Raw genomic sequence first — 20,051 nt, 5'->3', positions numbered from 1 at the left:
AGATCTTGGATCTGTTTTCATGCTGCGTTTGGCGAGAAAGACAGATACATCTGTAGAACAGGTCCCCTCTATGAAATCTGCTTTTTTGCAAACTTTACAGAATAAACAACTAAATTTCACAGAATACTGGGTATATTTGGTACTAGTCCTTGGATGCTAATAGCTGCTAAAATCTTGTTGGAAATGAGAAAGCCACCAAACTTTCCCCCTGTGTTCTATTCTATTCTGTTATCATATCCACTGTCACGCTGACCTATGTAACCATAGTATTCAGTGAATGTGAAAATGCACAAGAAAATGAAACACTATTTGTGGGCAAACCAAGTCTTGGGCTTTTGCTCTCAAGAAATCAGCAGCCATTTATTTGTGTCCAAGTTCTATTCACTGCCACATACTAACAGTAAAAAATGTGAAATTGTGAGGTAGACAGAGTGTCTAGTTATTTTGTGACCTGTGTAGCCATAATGAAAATCATAATAATTTTAAAAGTAAATCAAGGAATGTTGATACTTATACAAACCAAAACAATAAATATTCAATCAACGGAAAAATCCATTTTGTATTTAATGCAGTGTGATAACTGTCACATTCTCCTATCATATGGAACCCCTTCCCCTAGTAGACCAGCTCCCTAGTCTATCGGTCCCGGGACCTTTGAAAACTAACATCCCTCAAAAAATTACCAGTGTTTTGAGTTAAACTCTTATTCTTGGGAGAGAAATGATTTAACACTATTGATATGCCACTCATCACTAGATTATTTTAAATGCCTTGAATACTTATCTTGTACACATCCCAGCCTTGGATATCCCTACTACACATCCCATTCAATAGTCAAAGAAAGCTTAGAAAGAACTCAAGTGTGCTGAGAGAATTGGAGACACATTAAAAATTAATTCAAATTTACTTGTACTTGAGATATTGGTGGAAAAGCTGTAAACTAATTATGCAAATCAGGTAACTAATAAGAACAGATTGGAGTGTAAAACTAATAAGGTCTGCGCAATATCTATGTACCAGCACGCACATAGAGTAACTGCAAAGACTCCCATTGTGTGCTTCGCACACAGGAGTCAAAAACAAGGCACAATTGTATTGTAGTATGTTTTTTCTGCTTTAATACTTAAAAGAAATATTTAAAACAATGTAGTAAACTTAACCTTCTTGAATATCAATAAAACATATTTGATGCACCTATTCACTAATAATTAAATCATATTACAGCATTTGTTGGCATCATAGTCTCTTTCTCTCTCTCGTCAATTTGGTCAATTCTACGGATGAAATAATGTCAGAGGGTTATAACACGTGCACTTTATAAACTCTCACAGTGCTATGTACAGAACATATTTAAAGTGCATCTTGTTTGTACTGCTATGCATGGACAGAAGTGAAAAAAATTGACCAAGAATTGATTTCCACATTTTTTAAATTGAAATGGGAGAAATTACAAATTTGTATGTACAAGCTGAAATTTAAAACTTGTATCAGTAAATAAGATGTTTCCTGACAACGTTTGTTTGAATATCCCATAAATACATCTCATAAAAGCTTTTAACAGCATGGTACGTCTGTCTATGGTTAAATATGTCTACAATTAGTTCATTGAAGATATTTCAATCCAACATTTCACAATCGCAATACTGTATTTGCTATATTAGTAGAGCATGCACTTTAGTAAATAACAGAGGTGTATCAATGGTTGACATAAGTCATATTTTAATGATCGTTGGATCCAATGAAATGCTCTTCTATTAGACCTAATATAGTACACCTCATGTAAGTAGCGACCTCTAGTGTAACATTTCCCACTTTTGTTTTTACCAAAGATGTTTTACTGTAAAACACTTTAATTAGCTGGAATTAATTTTTGCTGAAAAGACGTTTTAGTTGTTTTGAGGAAGTTTATTTTCACTGATTTTTGCTGAGTATAGAGCATAGGAAAAGAAGTATTTTCACTTGACTTTATTTTTACTGATTTATCCTTTCAACAGAAATAGCAAAAATAAATTCCAAGTGAAAATTAAGTATTTTACAGTAATGTTTCATTTTTGCTTTTTACAGTCAAAGTAGCATTACCGGTAAACTTGATTCATTTTTGAAATTTTAAATACGTAAAAAGAATCTGTGTGATGAATGAGGTTTTAAGTGGACATGCAGCAATTTTCACGCAAGGTAAGGTTCAATCACCAATGTATTACCATACAACAAACAACTAACAGAAGTACCGGATACCGGTGTCATTAAATCGTGTCTATGCACCCCCCCCCCATTTTATAAATGTTTTGTAGTGAGTTTCAAAAATTTCATAACTTCTGTGTATTACTCAAAGTAAAATAACACAATTTCCTGGTAATATGGTTTATAACCCCATTTTTCCCCTTCTAGATGACTTTTTATAGCAATAAATCTATTCATAAAGCATTAACAATTTAAGATTTTCATGAAACTTGGTTAATCAACCTCAACCAGAATGCATTAAGATGTGATCGGCAGTTTCTTTCCAACCAGTCAACAGCTGATATGCAGCCTGAAAGATCACATGTGTATCATCCAATAGAAAAATATGTTGGCATAAACATAATGAAGTCACCATAATATTTTTTTTGAGAAAATGATCAGTTTAGAATTACGTTATTTGCATTAACTGCATCTCCAATACAAAAACTACATTTATTTAATTATTACTGAATCATTAAAATATGACTAATTTTAACCACAGATACACTGTCATTTACGTAAACACATGCATAACTAACAAAGTAATTGCAATACAGTAATAGCAGTCATTTTGTTAGGGTTCTATCATTCAGGTTTCAAATCACGTAATCTCAAGTCATAGAATTTGTTGGCAGAACAAATTACAAACCATCACCATTCCTAATTACATTTAAAATCTGTGTTTTCAAATAAAATAAAGCTTTATAATAGTTCTCATAGTTTCTTTTCTGTAATCATACAACAGAATGTAACGCTCACTCACCATAATAAACAGTTACACTATAGCTAGAACTACAAATATTGTGATTTCCACATTGTCCCCCAAATAGTACATTTCTACCTTATCCCTTTAACCACTATACTCAACTTTCAAACAAAAAAAATGATTCTCAAGTTTACAACATACTGTAAATAAGCTTTCTTTTCGTGTTGTTGTCTTATTTTCAAATCAACTTATCATTAAAGTATACACAAGAAAAAATACAGTTGACAAATTTTCTTGTATCATATTCTGAAGATCACACTTTCGTAACAAATAAACATGAAAGTATTCCATCACAAATGTTAATCAATATTTTCCAAATTGTCAAAATTCAACACTGACATTGCAGAAAAAAAAAATTGCATTCCTTGACATAGGGTAAATATTTGGCAGTGAAGGGGGGGGGGGGTGGTGGTCAAAGGTCAAATATTAAAAGAAAAATACAAAATGTACAGTGAGATGTCCTGGAAGGAATCACTCTCCAAATGCCAGTTACTTATAATTCCACCTGTAGAGGCGCACTGCCACAAGGTTAGCATTGGCAAATGATGAGCTTGATGATCTGTAAATGCAGAATTATTCAACATTATGTGAAAGTGTGTAGGAAATAAAAGAAACCTGGAATGCAAGATAGTACATAAAATGTGAATAAAAGCCACATCTCTATCGTCTTTGTTTCCATGGAAGCCACACGTTTTCCTATTGAAATTTTGTTGGTGCATTTTTTTATGTATTTTTTGATCAGATCATGATCAGAATTTTGTGAAAAATATTGTTTTTATATTATGAAAAGTGATTAAAGTTGACTGACATTTAAAGGGTTATTAAATAAAGAGCAATGTAATAATGTACTTGTAAAATAACCAACAAGTTTTCTGTCGACAAACAAGACGACTTTAATGTGAATGCAAACTAGATCATTAATTTTATCACGATTGCTGAGAGTCTGATTCCTCCATGTCTTCTGTAGCTGCTGAAATCTCTTCTTGGTGAATAACTTCAAAACCTTCCCCGTTTTTACTTCCATTGATATTCTCTTTTTCATTTTTTGAGGCTGTGTCTGTTTCTTCTTTTTCAGAAACATCTTTATCTGCATCGTCGTCATCTTCGTCTTTTTGCTCAGCTTCATCGTCAGAATCTTGCCCGCTTTCTTTTTCTTCCTCTTCTTGATTTTCCTCATTCTGTTTTTCTTCTTTTTTATTTTTGGCATCAGTGTCGTCTTTATTTTTTTCTGTGGTGGAAACTTCGTGGGTGTAGAACGGTTTAAATGATTCTAAAATTCCAACATCCGCCATAAGGTTTGGTAGGAGCCAGAAGTGATGCTTTCCCATCGTGAAGATCCATATGAACACAAACAAAATACATCTGACTGTAGAAGGAAATCATATGCAAAATATTTAGTTTAATTCAAGTAAATGGCATCATTAATGCTCTAAGATCAAGAGAATTTGTTTTCACATTTGTGGTCACTGTGCATTTGTTAGAGGTATGTGTATTACATCTGATATAGATTATTATGGATTTTTTGTCAAAAAAAATATTATATAAAAATAAAGTTTTCATCAAAAATCACAAATCTAATGACAATATCAGAATAAAAATAAAAAGCTGCCCATACCGATTTTATAAAATAACAATTCTTGGTGGGCCATGTGTGCATGGAACTACAGTTTCGCAACATGGCCATCAAATTTGCTACCTAATTAGCAAACTAATTGATTTGACTCATTTTGCAAAGAGATTTGCACCGCAGCGTTAGGGTTCAGCCAGTACATCAACACTACCATGTATACTGATAGACAAAGCCCTATTCGAACCAAAATAATGCGGAACCATTGCTATACCAACCATAGCATGTCACCCTTTTCAATATTTCACAATTAACTGAATTATGGCTAATAATTTTGTTAACACTGAAACCGAATGCATATTCCTTTAATTTGCCTGTGACGTTTTTGGGACTACTTTATTGCATGCTTGCAGAATACATAATTTTGTAATGATGTTATATGTCATCTGATCACCCGAGTGTATTGATATGTAAAGTAGTGCCGTTGGTGTAACTGAAAATGGCGGAATAAATGACCCATTTTTTTTGTTTTGCTCACTTCCAAACCAAACTGACACAATATGTAGCAAAGTTATTATCAAGAAATGTCATCATATCAAAATGATACTTCTTTTAATGAGATTTCTAGTGGCACTTACACAAAGCTAAGACAAGTATACCGCCAACAAGACATGCTGCCACTAAGCTGATATAGTAGGTACCAAGTCTCATCCACCACGGCCATAAGGGGAATAAACACACGGCTGCAGCACCAATCACTGTGTAATAAAAACAAACACAAACAAATTGAAAGAACAGATTTTGTAGAGATCTTGAGTCAAAATGGAATTCCAAAATATTGGATTAGCTTGCTGACTGAAGGAATCTAGGACTTCAATAAAAAATTTAAAGATTTTTATACGAGTACAGGTGAATTCTGAAGTCAGAAAAATGTTTCTGTTTACCTAATACGTTTATTAGAAGACTACGACAAATCATGCATCTAAAACAATCACACAGATCTCCTCTATAAATTCTCATAATAACCTTGTAGTATATTTATTTAGTATTGAATGCCGATATATTCACTGGTTCAAAATTTGTTGTACTCTATATAATTATGTGGTTTCTGTACAAAACATTCTGTAATAATGTTTTAAATTCATATGCACTCAGAATTAAACTCTAACACTATGCTTAGGTCCCCACATGGATTTTATGCACACTTCTTAAAGATTACCATAAAATCATTTCAATGTACAAGAAATCAGAAAAGCTTCTATGAATGAAATTGACATACCAAGTAGAAGTCCCATTATAAACGTTTTTGGATGAGTAGGATCATATACCCATACATATGCCTGTAAAAAAAAAGCATCAATAGATGAAGACATTGTAAAATACTGTAAAATACTTTCAATTATTTTTTGGGTATTTGTATGGAATTTATTTCAACTAATTTTCGAAGAGTTGAATGTAAAATACAGAACAAAGGTATATTCACTGAATTAGCGAAAATAAGGAAAATACATTCCAAGCAAAAAAAAGTATTTTACAGTTACACCTATTTGTTTTTCAGTGACTGAATAGGTAGGGTCGACAATAGAACCAAGAATATCCCTGGTGCAAGAGAACATGCAAACTGCTGTACCATCTATCAGTTATAGGTTCCACACTTTATCTTTAGTTCTAACAATCGCGTTACTGCTGACTAAAACCATTTAAAAGCTACAAATATTCTCACTGTTATCGTTGAGATGAGCATCATGTCTTGCTAACCACTAAAAAATTAAATTCTGAGGAATACCTAAACTAGTTTTTAAATTTTTCTTATTCTGATCAGTTTTCAATTCAAAATGGCCACCATAGATTTAAAGTGACAGGGAAATTACTGTCTTTGTTTCCATGGAAACAAGTTATGTACAGCTTTTCATATGCATAATGTTTACTTCACGTAACTTTATTTCTTAAAAAGTAAACACAAAGAATTGAGATTCCCACTTACATCACTGCCATCGATAAATATCTGTTCATCATGTGGTTCTAATTTAAATTTTCGTTTAACTTCTTTTAATTTCTTTCCTGTAGGAGTGTCTTCATTTTCCTGCAAAATATGGGAATAGATTGTCTAAGCTAATATGGAAAAATCATTTGATGTTGTATCAACTTACTGCTCAGTAACGTATGTTGAAGTATGTGTATTAATTGTGTAGGAACAAGTTTTACAAATGTGATCACCAAAAATCGACCGAACTTTTCCTATTTATGGTTTTTTATGGAAATTTTGTTAATGTTTACAAACAAAACTATTTTATCAAGACCTACAAATTTACAATTGTCATACTGACAACTAAAGCATCCAGGGAAAAGTAGTAATAAGTCCCTCCTGCAAAACACATCAGTTCTCACCTTTCTTTCTTTTTTCTTTTTCTTTATTTTTTTCTCACCAGCATCTCCTTTCTCCTTTGCTTCCTTTTTCTCTTTATCTTTCTCCTTCTTCTCTTTGAATACTTTAACGGCTCGATAGAATAATCCTTTCTGTAGCAATCTGTAAAAAAAAAATGAACTGCAAACTGTAAGCAAACGATGTTCCAATGGGGCAGAGACAATTAAAACCCAGCGGCAAGTCGCGCTAGTTCAAATTTTTGTGAAAAAAAACACAGTATTTTACATTTGTTTTATATGTTGCAAAAATGACATGGTGACGTCATATGCCCCTTTGAAATACATTATTATCCTGCCAAAACAATGGTGCAATAGTTTTCCCATTTTTATGCATTTCCTACAACTACATCAAGCTCTGGTCTAAATGAATAGACATTACCATTGGTAACAGGTGTTAATCAAAATGTGTGGGAAAAAATCATAAACATAGTTGAACTCTGGTGACCTTGCCCTTTGTTATTTAATATTATTTCTTTTTATCATAGTTTGTTTCAATATGAATATGCATTGTTATAATTATTTTTGAATACAAACAAGTTTTAGAATTGAAACTGCAGTGAGAAAGCAGTCTATCGATTGATTGATGTAAATATCTTACAAAAACATTGGTCCCTAATTTGTTTAGTTATTTTAAGGGACATAATTTCTAGCTTTATTCAAAATTATTCAGATATTTTAGTATAAAAACAAATGCCTCATCTCAGAAAAAAAGTGCTGCATTTAGATGTGAATAGATTCATAAACCATGCAAGATAACGGAAAATCTTAGCTGGCTTTTGCCCAAGTATTTTGTACAGGTGTCTGTCAAAAATTAATGATTTACTGAGACAAATATGAACTGTCTTATTATATTCATTGTGTGACTACTGTATTATTTGAAAAGTAAAAAAAACGTCCTCTAGGAATAACTATCATGTTGCAAGCTCTGCTTTGTATGCAAATCAACTCAAATAGTTAGTTGATGTCCAGTGGAGAGAGAAGTGAACAGTACTGTTGCCTCCTGAGAATCTACATCTTCAAACACTGCAATCTTTGTTTTTGAATTGCGTTTTTAAATTAGTATTATAAAAGCTCTATAATTCTGTTCTAATAGCTGAAACAAATTCCTAAGTTGTTTTTTTTTCAAAATTTATATACTTCAACAAAAAAATGTTTTGTCTAATGAACTGTTTGTCAAATACAGAATACATATTTTTGAGTACAATTTTCCTTTCAAAATGTGGATGCAACATTTTGCTTTTGATGTATTTTTGCATTGTTTTCATTTTGATAAATTTGGACTAAACAGATTTTCTATTGGCTTCAGATCTTGAAGTTTGGCACCCAATTCATAGGAGTGCTTATATTGATTATCTGACATCTTGTTGTTTGTTAAGATTTTATTGGTAGGTTTGCAAATGTGTATGAATATTACTCCCTAGGATCCCAATGAAAGTCAATGTGACTCTCCAGGACCCAGTGAGAGTAAGCATAGCTCCATAGGACCCCAGTAAAAGTTTGTGACTCCCTAGGGTGCTATTGAAAGTCCTAAAACCCCAGTGAAAATCAATGACTCCTTAGGACCCCAATAAAAATCACTGTGACTCCCTATGACCCCAATGAAAGTTGCAGTGACTCTCCAGCACCCTGAGAAAATCACTGTGACTCCCTAGGACCCCAGTGAAAGTCATGGTGCCTCTCCAGCACCCTGAGAAAATCACTGAAGATCTCTAGGACCCCAGTGAAAGTCACGGTGCCTCTCTAAGATCCCAAGAAAGTGACTGCATGTGATCCCCAATGAAAGTCAGCTTCCATAAATCCCATACGGGGCTTAATAGATGCTCATGAATGATGAAACTCAGTTTCTTTTAAGTCTGGTTGTTGTAAACCCTTCACATCAAGTCCTGGTCAAATAGTCATTGCTTTATATCTCCACATTGGCAATGGTTTTATGCCACAATTATGATAATAAGTGGAGTTTTGTCCATGAAAAGTCAAAATACAAGAACAGTAAATACACCACAAAGAAACTAAATAAAAAAGATTACTGATTTGGTTGCCTGCCATGGTACTTTAAACCTGCAATAACATTAATTTTTCATAATTTCATCACGGAAATAAATAAATAAATAAATCCCAGGTATCAACTCACCCATCGAGGTAATCTACAACGGTCTGCCTTGTGGTAAATAACTCTGTTTCATTGGTTTTTCCGCTGGCCCATTTTGAGTCCAACAGCATATCCACAGCTTTAGCAGCTGCAAAAAAGGACAAGAATTATCAGCATTCAACATGATAAGTATGATTCAATAAAAAATTTCATAGAAAAAAAGTTCCAGTAATTCTCCCAGTTCAGGGTTTCACAAACAAAGTAATTAAATCAGTCAGTCAGGTTTTTACAAAGATATTCAAGTATCTTCATGAATAATTTGCAGTGACACAATAACCAGGTGTGTAGTGTTTTGCCGAGCATCAAGCGTCCAATCAGATAAATCGTTACATTCTACCTACTTGCCAATCAAGCAATATCCTTATATGGAAGAATTGTACCAGTTTCAGAGGACATAATGCAGTCAGGCTGACCTCACAGTCCTTGTCATATCGTATAAATACAAATAAAATTAATAAGTACAACTTACCGGTAAAATATTCTCCTTGTTGGCCCATAATGGTGGTCTTCTTGGTAGATAGGTTAAATCGGATATGTTTGGCAACAGCCGTCTCTTCCTTTGTCAGTTCCTCCTTCTGGGGCTCATTCTAAGAATAGAAATTATTCAATATAGTCCAGGTACTACAGGTTTAAAATTGTTGTTCGGACAACTACAGACTATAGTAAGTATATATATAGGAAACATCTATTTTGAACAAGTAAAAGTAAACGTCAAGCCCTGCAAGAGGCGACATCGACACAGTATCAAAAACATCTTTCTGAATGAATATGTAATGATTGGCTGTTCTATGAGAGTATTTTTACCAAACGCTTCAGCGTGGTATTAAGATTTTGTTTTCAGGCTTGGGTGGTACCAAGGTGGAAAATGGTTGCACATATGGGGGTAATTCCTGGAATTGCAATAGAGAGGGTTCAGGCCGAAATACATATATATAGTGTTTCCACGTTTCGTCTGATATTTCTGTGGTATTCTGCTGCTGTAAATAATGCAAGATTTGTTCCGAAATTCAGTGTGTTGTGTGCACTCCAGGGTTATTCGTTTTTTGCTCAAAACACCCCTATTTTTTAATGGCAGAGTCGAATAGTTTCACTCCCACTGGGAAATCTGCATTGTTACTTGAATGAGAGCTAACTAAACACATTTTCCAGACCGGCGAAAGTGTATGCAACAGCCAATTTTAACAGCCTGTCACGTGATTTTAGTCTGAATGTCAACATCAAAAGAGGCTAATCCATTTACGCAGGTATAACTGGGAATAGAATATGTGAGGCATTGTATCAACAGAGATGTGTATAATGAAAAGTAACATATATCCTTCTTTTGCATCGCTGAGCATTTCTGTTTTAGTATACTGGTTTGAAAATGTTGAATTTACATGATTTGCAATGTGTTTTTTTACTGAAACTCCCCTATTGATCGAATCCCGGGTTTGAAAGGGAACGGCACACCACGTGATTCGTTTGAATACAATGGTGAAGGCACGCAAGCATGACTTACGTCGTCAGCAGTAGTCGCTCAGCTTCACGCTACAACTTCACTTGTGATGTTGCTTGTTAGCCGTGGATTGAATTAATCTTGATTACTGGTTAAAATGTTGCTTATTTGGCGTTGGTGATCTTTATTTGGAACTGGGTAACGTCGCCAGCAGAAACCTCCTGGGATTTTGATGTTGGTGGTTGCGCCTCCATGGCAATCGCTAATTTTACTGCAGGTGGATCTTCCAAGAGCCCTTCAGGGTTTAAAGTTCTCTCAATCGTAGTAGTCCATGTGATGTACACCTAATATGCCAAACATGTTGCTGAACGTGTTTGCCAATCAAAACAAGCCGGTTGGAGATCCACTCCACTAAAAAAAAACTAGCAATATGTTTTCGGCTGTTGCCATGGTAGGACATGAACGTGAAGCTAAACGTTGGTTTATAACTAAAACCGGGCACCGTATACAAAGTTCGCAAAAAAACATTCAGTCCTTAGAAGTCATTTTATTTTATTGCTAGGACGTATGCTGTTGTTAGGGATTGGTCAGTTACTTCGGCCTGGGGGTGGATCAGTAGGGGGGTTACCCTGTTTTTGATTTTGCGAATGGGGGGGGGGGGGTCACCCTGTTTTCCACAGTTCACACACGCGCTTATGCATATATATTTTTAAATTTTATTTCAGAACAATAGATTAAAAAGTTAATCATACAAATGTGTTCTTAATAATAACTATTACCCATATTGCCTATAAATTTGTTGATGCAAAAAATGTTATAGGCTAAATATTTTGGGGTTGAAGTTGACAAATAACTAACAGATTATGCAATGCGGCAGAGCCCCATGCAATTATACAGTTAAGTTTTGAACACATCCAAAGTCCATGTGATATCAGATTATTTTATTTAAAGCCTGAAGTCACCATTGTATAAGATATTTACTGGATTTATCCAATTGTAGCTGGAGACGGAAAAACACAGCAATTAGTACAAAGAGCAGTGACAGTTTTTGTTCAGCAAATCAAAAAAGTTAAATGGATTCATGTATATAAATAAATAGTTTTTTTGTTTTTTTAACTTTTAAATATGCATATTTTGCTCTGTAAAATACCAAAATCCAACACAAATTTATACAAAAATCAAAGTGTCCTTTGTTTTCATAAGCACAGACTGTGCTTCAGGTGTAAAGTTTTCCTGGTCTATAAGATATGAAAGATATATTAAATCCAAATTAGTTTTCAAACCGCCTAGATTCAAATCCTCTTTTCCTATCTTATAAGGGCGTTTATCAAGTGAGTACTCCACAGCTTTGTTTTTATTTACTATCTTTAGCAGCATAAATTTCCCTACTTCCTGCAGCCTTTTCTGTAGTCGTTTTTTGGCTTTATGCTTCCCCTCTCCTCCTAAAAATTCAGTTGTTGGCTGTTTCCATAGAAACGGTGGTCAGAATTTGTTTTCAGATTTTACCAATAGTAACTTTGTGCCCAAACTCAAGCTGAGCAAAATGAGCTATGTCTGAAGTGTTGTATCCAAAATTTGTAGGAGATACATTTCCTGATAACTAGGGTGAAGGTGTGACCTACCTGATAAGTTTGAGCGAAATCGGCCAAGCCAAACAAATCACAGAAGAATTAATTCGTGAAAACACTAGAAATCACACACACACACAGATACACAAAATTAAAGTGATTTTAAGGGCAATCCAAGTGGAGCGAATCGCCAATACCATGTTCATTTGCATATTGACCGTGAAAATACCAAAAACATCACTGCATGGGTGATATGCAAATTAGTTTTAGTCAAAATAAGTTACTGCTTAGAAGTACCATTACTGTTGTTCAAATTTCATTTCACTCGGCAAATATATTCATGTACCCAAACGTAAAGTATCGTACTTCTAAATATTGTTTATTTCTGCTATGTTTCGAAAAACGCTACTCTTGAACGGACTACTTTATTCGCTCTCAGACCTCATTTGCATATGGGGTGTGGAAGTACCGATTTTGATTTCAGGGACGAATCAAAATAAACTGCAGTATATATGTAATAATGTGGAATACTTCCTTTCACTGTGAACATTTTTCCGCTAAAATAAATTCCAGTGAAAATGCCATTTCCCTCATACTCTATTGAGACTTGACACAGCACAGTGAAAATTTGATTCACACCGTATGCTTGAAAACTTTTCATCGAAAATAAATTAAGTGAAATTCTGTGTGATTTCATGAGAGTTGAAAATGAAAAAAATATATGACACCCAACCCTACCACTCCATACACAATGTAACCACACCTCAAAAACATCCTTTCACCAGTGTATTCTATTTGAATTCAGGAGAAATTTAAATAAACAAATTATATGACAACGAACTTAATTTCAACCTCTAGTTCAGCACTGATTAAATAAACTACCTCGTCTTTATGCCAACTTGAAGTTATTCAATGCCTACACCAGTGACTTCAAAATCTATGTTTCAATTCCAGGAAATTCACTTGCTATTAATTGTATGGGAGTGCCAGTCTTTTATTTTCTATTGTAATGTCAATTTCTTGTGATTACTCGGAAAATGAAGCTGTAACCACAGACCACAGTGCTGCAACTAAATCCTGGTATAAGCACCGGTTAGGCAGTCTTGAACTATGCATGTGAAGCCAGCTGAGAGGTATATCCAATCCTATAGATTTATCATTGTTTGGTAACTATTTGCTGCAAATGCAACAAAAATCAATATGAAAATATTACCCACACAGCATTCTACAGGTTACTTGTTATTAACAGTATTTACTTAACAAGACGCAATACAGATATACATTTGATGATATTTACACTTGAGACAGTTTGCTTTCATTACAAAATACAAGAATTATGATATTTTAATTTCTAGTTTTATTTTAGAAAACACAAGTAATAACACAATTTTTCAAGATATTGCAAAAGTTGGAGAGAGGAGGGGCGAGAGGGAGGGGGGATGTTTCCCCGGTGCCCTGTTCATGGGGAATACTGCAATAAATAGTTCCTATCCCTAACGATATATGGTGTTTTCCTATTTGAGAAAATCTGGGTTATTCATCACCAGAGTTTGCCCTGCCCACTTACTGATGGCTAATTTTTCTGACAGTGGACAAAACAAAATTTGCTTTATATATTACAGTTTTTTACCATTGAACTGACAAACTTAACCTATGTACAACAATTTGGTAAAAAAATTATTTTGAATCTACAGTGATCACCTCAATGCATAAATATGTATGTCAATGTTTTTTGCATGTAAATAGATATCCCAAAGTTGATGGTAGACCATTATGTAGATGTAGGTTTAAAAATAATAAAAAGAATTTAAATATATATACCCAAAGCAATGCAATGCTTAATAAAGGCTACTCAATACAGTTTTATAAAAGTCTTTGGATTTTTTTAATATTTTTTTAAAATTTATTACACAGCTAGACTTTTTGGCCAATCTAGGATTTGCAAGAAATTATAAGCTGTGATTCAATCACACAATTAGCATACAACAAATTCCTCAAAAAATCTGCAACTTTTTAGCAACAAAGTTTATTCCCACAAAGATAGAGGGAATGATAACATCATGAATTTGTAAATGGTATGAAATTAGAATATTTCCATATAATTCAAAACAAACTGACCCTAGCTCCCTGCAGAAACTGAATTAGACTCTTCTATAGTATCATCGTTATAGAACATGACTTTTTGGCTTTTTTTTCAGTTTGCAAAAAGTGTGATTCCTAATTTCTCTGATGAATTGGAAAGCACAAACAATGAACTGGTTTCAAGATGGTGAACCATCGATCGACTTTCTATGTTTCTGTGGGTCCTTTTTTCAGCCAAATTTTCCTTTTAACGAATGTTCAATTTAAAGTTTTCCATTTGTATAGTTCATTAAATTTGCTGATATCGTATTTTTTATTTAAAATTCTACTTGCAATAAGTGTAACTCCTAATTACTCCGACGAATAGGAAAGCGTAAATAATTAGTTTGTTTCAAGATGGCGAACCAGCAATCGACTTTGTCAAAGGTTTTTGTGAGGGTGGGACCAAATTTTCCTTTTAATTAACTTTTCTGTTATTTTTAATCATGATGTCGTGTTTTTTTATTTAAAATACAACAAGCAAAAATTGTGATTCTTAGTTTCTCTGAGTTGAAAAGAAATGTAAACTAAACAGTGAGATCCATAGTGTCTTGGCTGTGAATACTTTTTTCAACCTAATTACTATTCTATTTAATTTTTTAATTAAGGTAGCTCATAAAATTTTAACTTTCAAAAGTATATTTAGTTTAATAAATGTACTGGTCGTAGTTATGTCGATGTACTCTCTAAATGTTTGAGGTCGCATCTTCCCATCTTCTTTGCTTTTGTGTTATTTGAACTAGGTTCACCTAAATCAAAATCACTGTCATCCCCATCTTCACTTGTCCAATCATCGTCATAAATTTGTTCTAAATTTTCAAAAACATCTGCAAATTCGCTGTTGTAACTTTCTGGATATTCAATAACATGCGAGGAAGCCATCTTGAAAACAAGCTGTACCACCGATTTACATAATAACAAACAGGCCACACAGCAAAGATAGGTAAGTTCATGAGAAGTGGCCTAATTTGCATATTCTCAAATTAATCTCGTTAACACAAATCACAAAAATCAGGAGATTTCGTGCAAATAAACAATCTGAGATAAGATGTGATTCAACCTAATTGGAAAAGAAATGACCGAGTTGCATGTCCCTTTTTCTAGTGTCTTTTATATAAGCCAACTCCAGTATAGTCCATCTTGATTTAAGTGATTAAAATAACTTCTGCCCACCTGGAATCATACATTTCTTATACTCGTTTGTAATATTTTACTTTCACTATATCTAACCTACTTTTAATTGCGTTCCAAACAAGGTCAAGGTCACCAAGGACTGCTTCATTTGCAATATTCCACCGGGATCTCAAAATAAATTTACCCAGTTCTCAGCAATTTTTCTAATGTTTCTATATCTGATGTACTTAGAGAGTGTATGTACCAATGAGAGAAGTACCGGTACTACATTATTCCATATCCTCGGGCGGAGCTACGTCACGGACGTTCTACGTTGCTAAGACGCGCACCACTGTACCACGTATTTCTATGGGCTTTGTGCGTGCTGCCCAGGAACGTCGGTGGAGCCGGTGAAAACTCGAGAAAACAACACAAACTCAACTTTGAAGTAATCCTGAACAACCAAATTCATATATGTTACACACGTAGGGTTAATCTTGTTACACTGTTCAGGGGACTCTCAACAACCACCGCAAAGTACCGTTTTCTGCGGGTTTGGGGTCTTTGTTTTCACCGCGAGGGTTGCCAGGCGGTAGAAAATGCCTGGATGTCCGCCCCCGAGGATTGACAAACCCTCTCATTGTATGACGCATAATCAACCAAACTTATCTATTAATTATATTACATATATGTATGTGAAAAAAATGGATTACGGACCATATTTTTGAGATAATTTTTTTGTGACTAGAACTATATTTCTGAAAGGGGGACCTGAAAGGGGGACGAATTTGGGGGGTGAAAGATACATCATAGTTTTCATAGCGTGTCCAATGCTAATACAATGGCAATATATTGTTAATAGAACTTCTGCAAATGTTTGGGAAACGTTTGATATTTATCCACTCCAATAAAAGGTACAAAATACACCACAGTCTATATTTTATGCACAGATTAAATTACTATTATTTTGCATTCATGTTCCAAGAATCTCTAGGTATTTTGTACATCATTCTTGTTCTCAGGCTTCTCTTGAGTTTTTTGGTGTTAACAAAATGTCGTACACCAAGCTACCAGTAACACATGATGTATATAGGCTGTTATATTAGCATTCTTCAAAACATGTCTGAATCACAGATAAATTTGTAACTCATTTTACCCCTATTGCTACCATAAACAGTTTACAGTACCTGTGTGTTCAAAATTCATGTAAACAAACAATGTTTCACAAACATGTTGTATACTACACATATAAAACACAAAGCAGCAATGCCCCTTCAGCTACTAGCATCATTTGAAATAGAGGCCAAGGGGATTTGCACTTTGACAGATGTTCATAAATCTGTTTTGAGTCGACGAACAACTAACCAGGATCACAGGTGTTGCAATGCTATATTACACAGTGTGAACAAATACTGGTGATCTTTTTTTTTACATTGTGTGAACTAAATAATACTGTACTGTACTGTAGGAGAAGACATAGCCACTGGATAATAGCAGATTACAGCGATTACACCACCAAGATTTTAAATTTCCACAAATTTACAAAAGATTTCAATTAGATTCAGTAGAAACTAGTCCAATGCGTACTTTTATTCAAATACACATAGACCGTAGTGGCATTATTTAACCGGACCTTATATTCACGCATATTGTGTGATGCGTACCAACACTGGTTAGCGGCCTGGATAGTTACAGAAATGATAAACAATGATATCAACTCTAGACATGCGTACTTTATACAATTACTGACTGCTCGGATTAAAGAATTACAGACAAGGGTCTATATTATTTATTTTCGAGAATGACAGTGGCACTAGAGGCAGGGTAACGCGATAAAATGATGAAATATAATACTGTTACACTAAGGTGAACATTGATATAATCCACATATACAAGCGTAAAAGTCAAACTCTACCATAGAAGACGTCTCAATACACGATATCAAACAAACGAATCTATCAGGGAAGTTAACAGTTACGAGAATATTGACTGAAATGAGCTGTATGTCTACGATCACAACAACGTCTATGAACAAAATTTGTGTCGGCTGGCCATACCATATTATATCAGACTATCCCTGCCTCATACCGTTTCGGAAACTGAATTGATGGGAAAACGAATCTGTTGGTCGTACTTTCATCAAAATACATCAAGGGTAAACTTTAAACCTAACGAGAAGAGAAAGATGAGTTGAAAAACTCACGTTGCGTTTCTTCTGCTTGGGTCTTCTGGCCGCCATTTTGGTGATACACGTATTTGGGCCCTCTAACTGTATGATAATAATTTTCTTCTCTCGAGTTCACAGGCACTTGAATCAAATACGTCTGTGAACGCGAATAAATGATTTGTTTACACATTGACTATACTATTATATAAACATGTGGTTTATGTGTAAAAACAAAACAAGCAAACAACTATCTATTCTCGTTTAGAGTCATACATATTATTTTAAGTTTATCATGTGGGCTCAGAGCCGATTTAAAATACTTTATTTTAGCTGGAATTATTTTTCGCTTAATAGACTTTTTAGGTGTTTTGTATGGAATTTATTTTCACTAATTTTTGACGAGTTGAATGTAAAATATAGGAAAAAAGCATATTCACTGGATTTTATTTTCACTGAATCATTCTTTCAGCGAAAATATTGAAAATTAATTCCAATCGAAAATAAAGTATTCCACAGTAGGGGGTCTGTGGCAATTTACTCGTGCACAATACTTGACCCATTTATTGCTTCACTAGCAATGTTTTACAGTAGTTTTGTTAAATCGTGGTCCTAAACACGTATTCTGTTCACATGCAAATTAACACAATAACATTTTTTTACTCCTTCGTATGTGGAATAAACAATTTTGACACATCCCTGATCATAATTACCAAACACGCCTCTATTTATTATTATTATTATTATTATTATTATTATTATTATTATTATTATTATTATTATTATTATTGTTATATATTATTATTACAGTAATATTTTGATAGCTGTGTCCATTTACGTGTCAGAATGCATTACGAATTATTATAATCTTATTATTACGACTAAATAACTCGTTGTAACGAGGAGGTATCCTGTTCATTACGAGTTAAATACGACGACCTCATTAAAACAGTTACTAGTAGTATCTCGTTATAACGAGTTAATATCACATTGTAACGAATTAGTATCCCATTTTAACGGGTTAGTATCCCATTGTAACGAATTAGTATCCCATTTTAACGGGTTAGTATCCCATTGTAACGAATTAGTATCCCACTGTAACGAGTAAGTATGTCGTTATGGCGAGTTAGTATCCCATTGTAACTAATTAGTATCATATTGTAACGAGTAATTATCTCGTTATGACGGGTTAGTATTCCATTGTAACGAATTAGTATCCCATTGTAACGAGCAAGTATCTCGTTATGACGAGTTAATATCCCATTGTAACGAATTAGTATCCCACTGTAACGAGTAAGTATCTCGTTATGGCGAGTTAGTATCCAATTGTAACGAATTAGAATCTCGTTATAGCGAGTTAGTATCCCATTGTAACGAATTAGTATCCCATTGTAACTAATTGGTATCCCATTGTAACGTGTAATTATCTCGTTCTGACGAGTTAGTATCCCATTGTAACGTGTAATTATCTCGTTATGACGAGTTAGTATCCCATTGTAACGAATTAGAATCTCGTTATAGCGAGTTAGTATCCCATTGTAACGAATTAGTATCCCATTGTAACGTGTAATTATCTCGTTATGACGAGTTAGTATCCCATTGTAACGTGTAATTATCTCGTTATGACGAGTTAGTATCCCATTGTAACGAATTAGTATCCCATTGTAACGTGTAATTATCTCGTTATGACGAGTTAGTATCCCATTGTAACGTGTAATTATCTCGTTATGACGAGTTAGTATCCCATTGTAACGAATTAGAATCTCGTTATAGCGAGTTAGTATCCCATTGTAACGAATTAGAATCTCGTTATAGCGAGTTAGTATCCAATTGTAACGAATTAGAATCTTGTTATAGCAAGTTAGTATCCAATTGTAACGAGTTGATATTATTTTATTTTATTTTTTTATATTTCAGTACCATTGGCCATAGGCCATAATGTACACACTTAAAGGGGAACCGCTCAATCCCATGGATTGCACCAAAGAATCATGGGACACTATTGTTTATGTTGTTTACAATGTTAATCTATCTTTTGTTATCCAGTGTTATTTTAATCCAGAAAGTAAATTTGTTGTGAGATTAGGCTTAGCTGGAAGGTGCCCCTTTAAATGTAACACAAATAAATAAATAGATCGTTTGACACAAATAACCACTGCTACTACTTGTCTGAATATTACAAACTTATACTTCACCTATGAATACCAACAAAACATGACGTTTTTGTAAAGAGTAGAATACGTATTTTGCAAGATTTTGTATTGTATGTGTATTTTCAGATTGCAGTAGCAAAATAAATGTCCTTTCAAGCGCTGGGCAATAGTAAAACTTGTGTATAAAACGAGTTCTAATTTCCTCAAATTTGGGACATTGTAATAGAAAGTGGAATTCGTTTTTAATGTGATTACAACCAAGAGGACACAGTCTTTAGTCAAGTGGTATTCCCAATGCCCTACCCTTTTCAGTCATGAGATCATGAGCAGATATCCTAAAACAAGTGAGAGATTTTCTTAAAACACTTATA

General features: G+C 34.0%; 1 protein-coding gene across 1 annotated transcript; it reads right to left on the bottom strand.

The window, feature by feature from the left end:
- Positions 1 to 1,090: 1,090 nt before the first annotated feature.
- On the bottom strand, positions 1,091 to 17,638 carry LOC100375437 (translocation protein SEC62-like). Its single transcript, XM_002737953.4, has 8 exons — positions 17,567 to 17,638; positions 9,596 to 9,713; positions 9,109 to 9,214; positions 6,942 to 7,080; positions 6,538 to 6,636; positions 5,833 to 5,893; positions 5,192 to 5,311; positions 1,091 to 4,352 (listed from the first exon to the last, which is right to left on the bottom strand). Exons 1-8 carry the CDS (start codon positions 17,600 to 17,602, stop codon positions 3,913 to 3,915), a joined length of 1,119 nt encoding a protein of 372 aa, XP_002737999.3. The 5' UTR covers positions 17,603 to 17,638; the 3' UTR covers positions 1,091 to 3,912.
- Positions 17,639 to 20,051: the final 2,413 nt, after the last annotated feature.

Source organism: Saccoglossus kowalevskii, chromosome 15 (genome assembly GCF_978046115.1).
Source record: "Saccoglossus kowalevskii chromosome 15, keSacKowa6.1, whole genome shotgun sequence".
Taxonomy (NCBI): domain Eukaryota; kingdom Metazoa; phylum Hemichordata; class Enteropneusta; family Harrimaniidae; genus Saccoglossus; species Saccoglossus kowalevskii.
The sequence above is the reverse complement of the archived record's forward strand: the minus strand, read 5'-3'. Positions and strand labels throughout refer to the sequence as shown.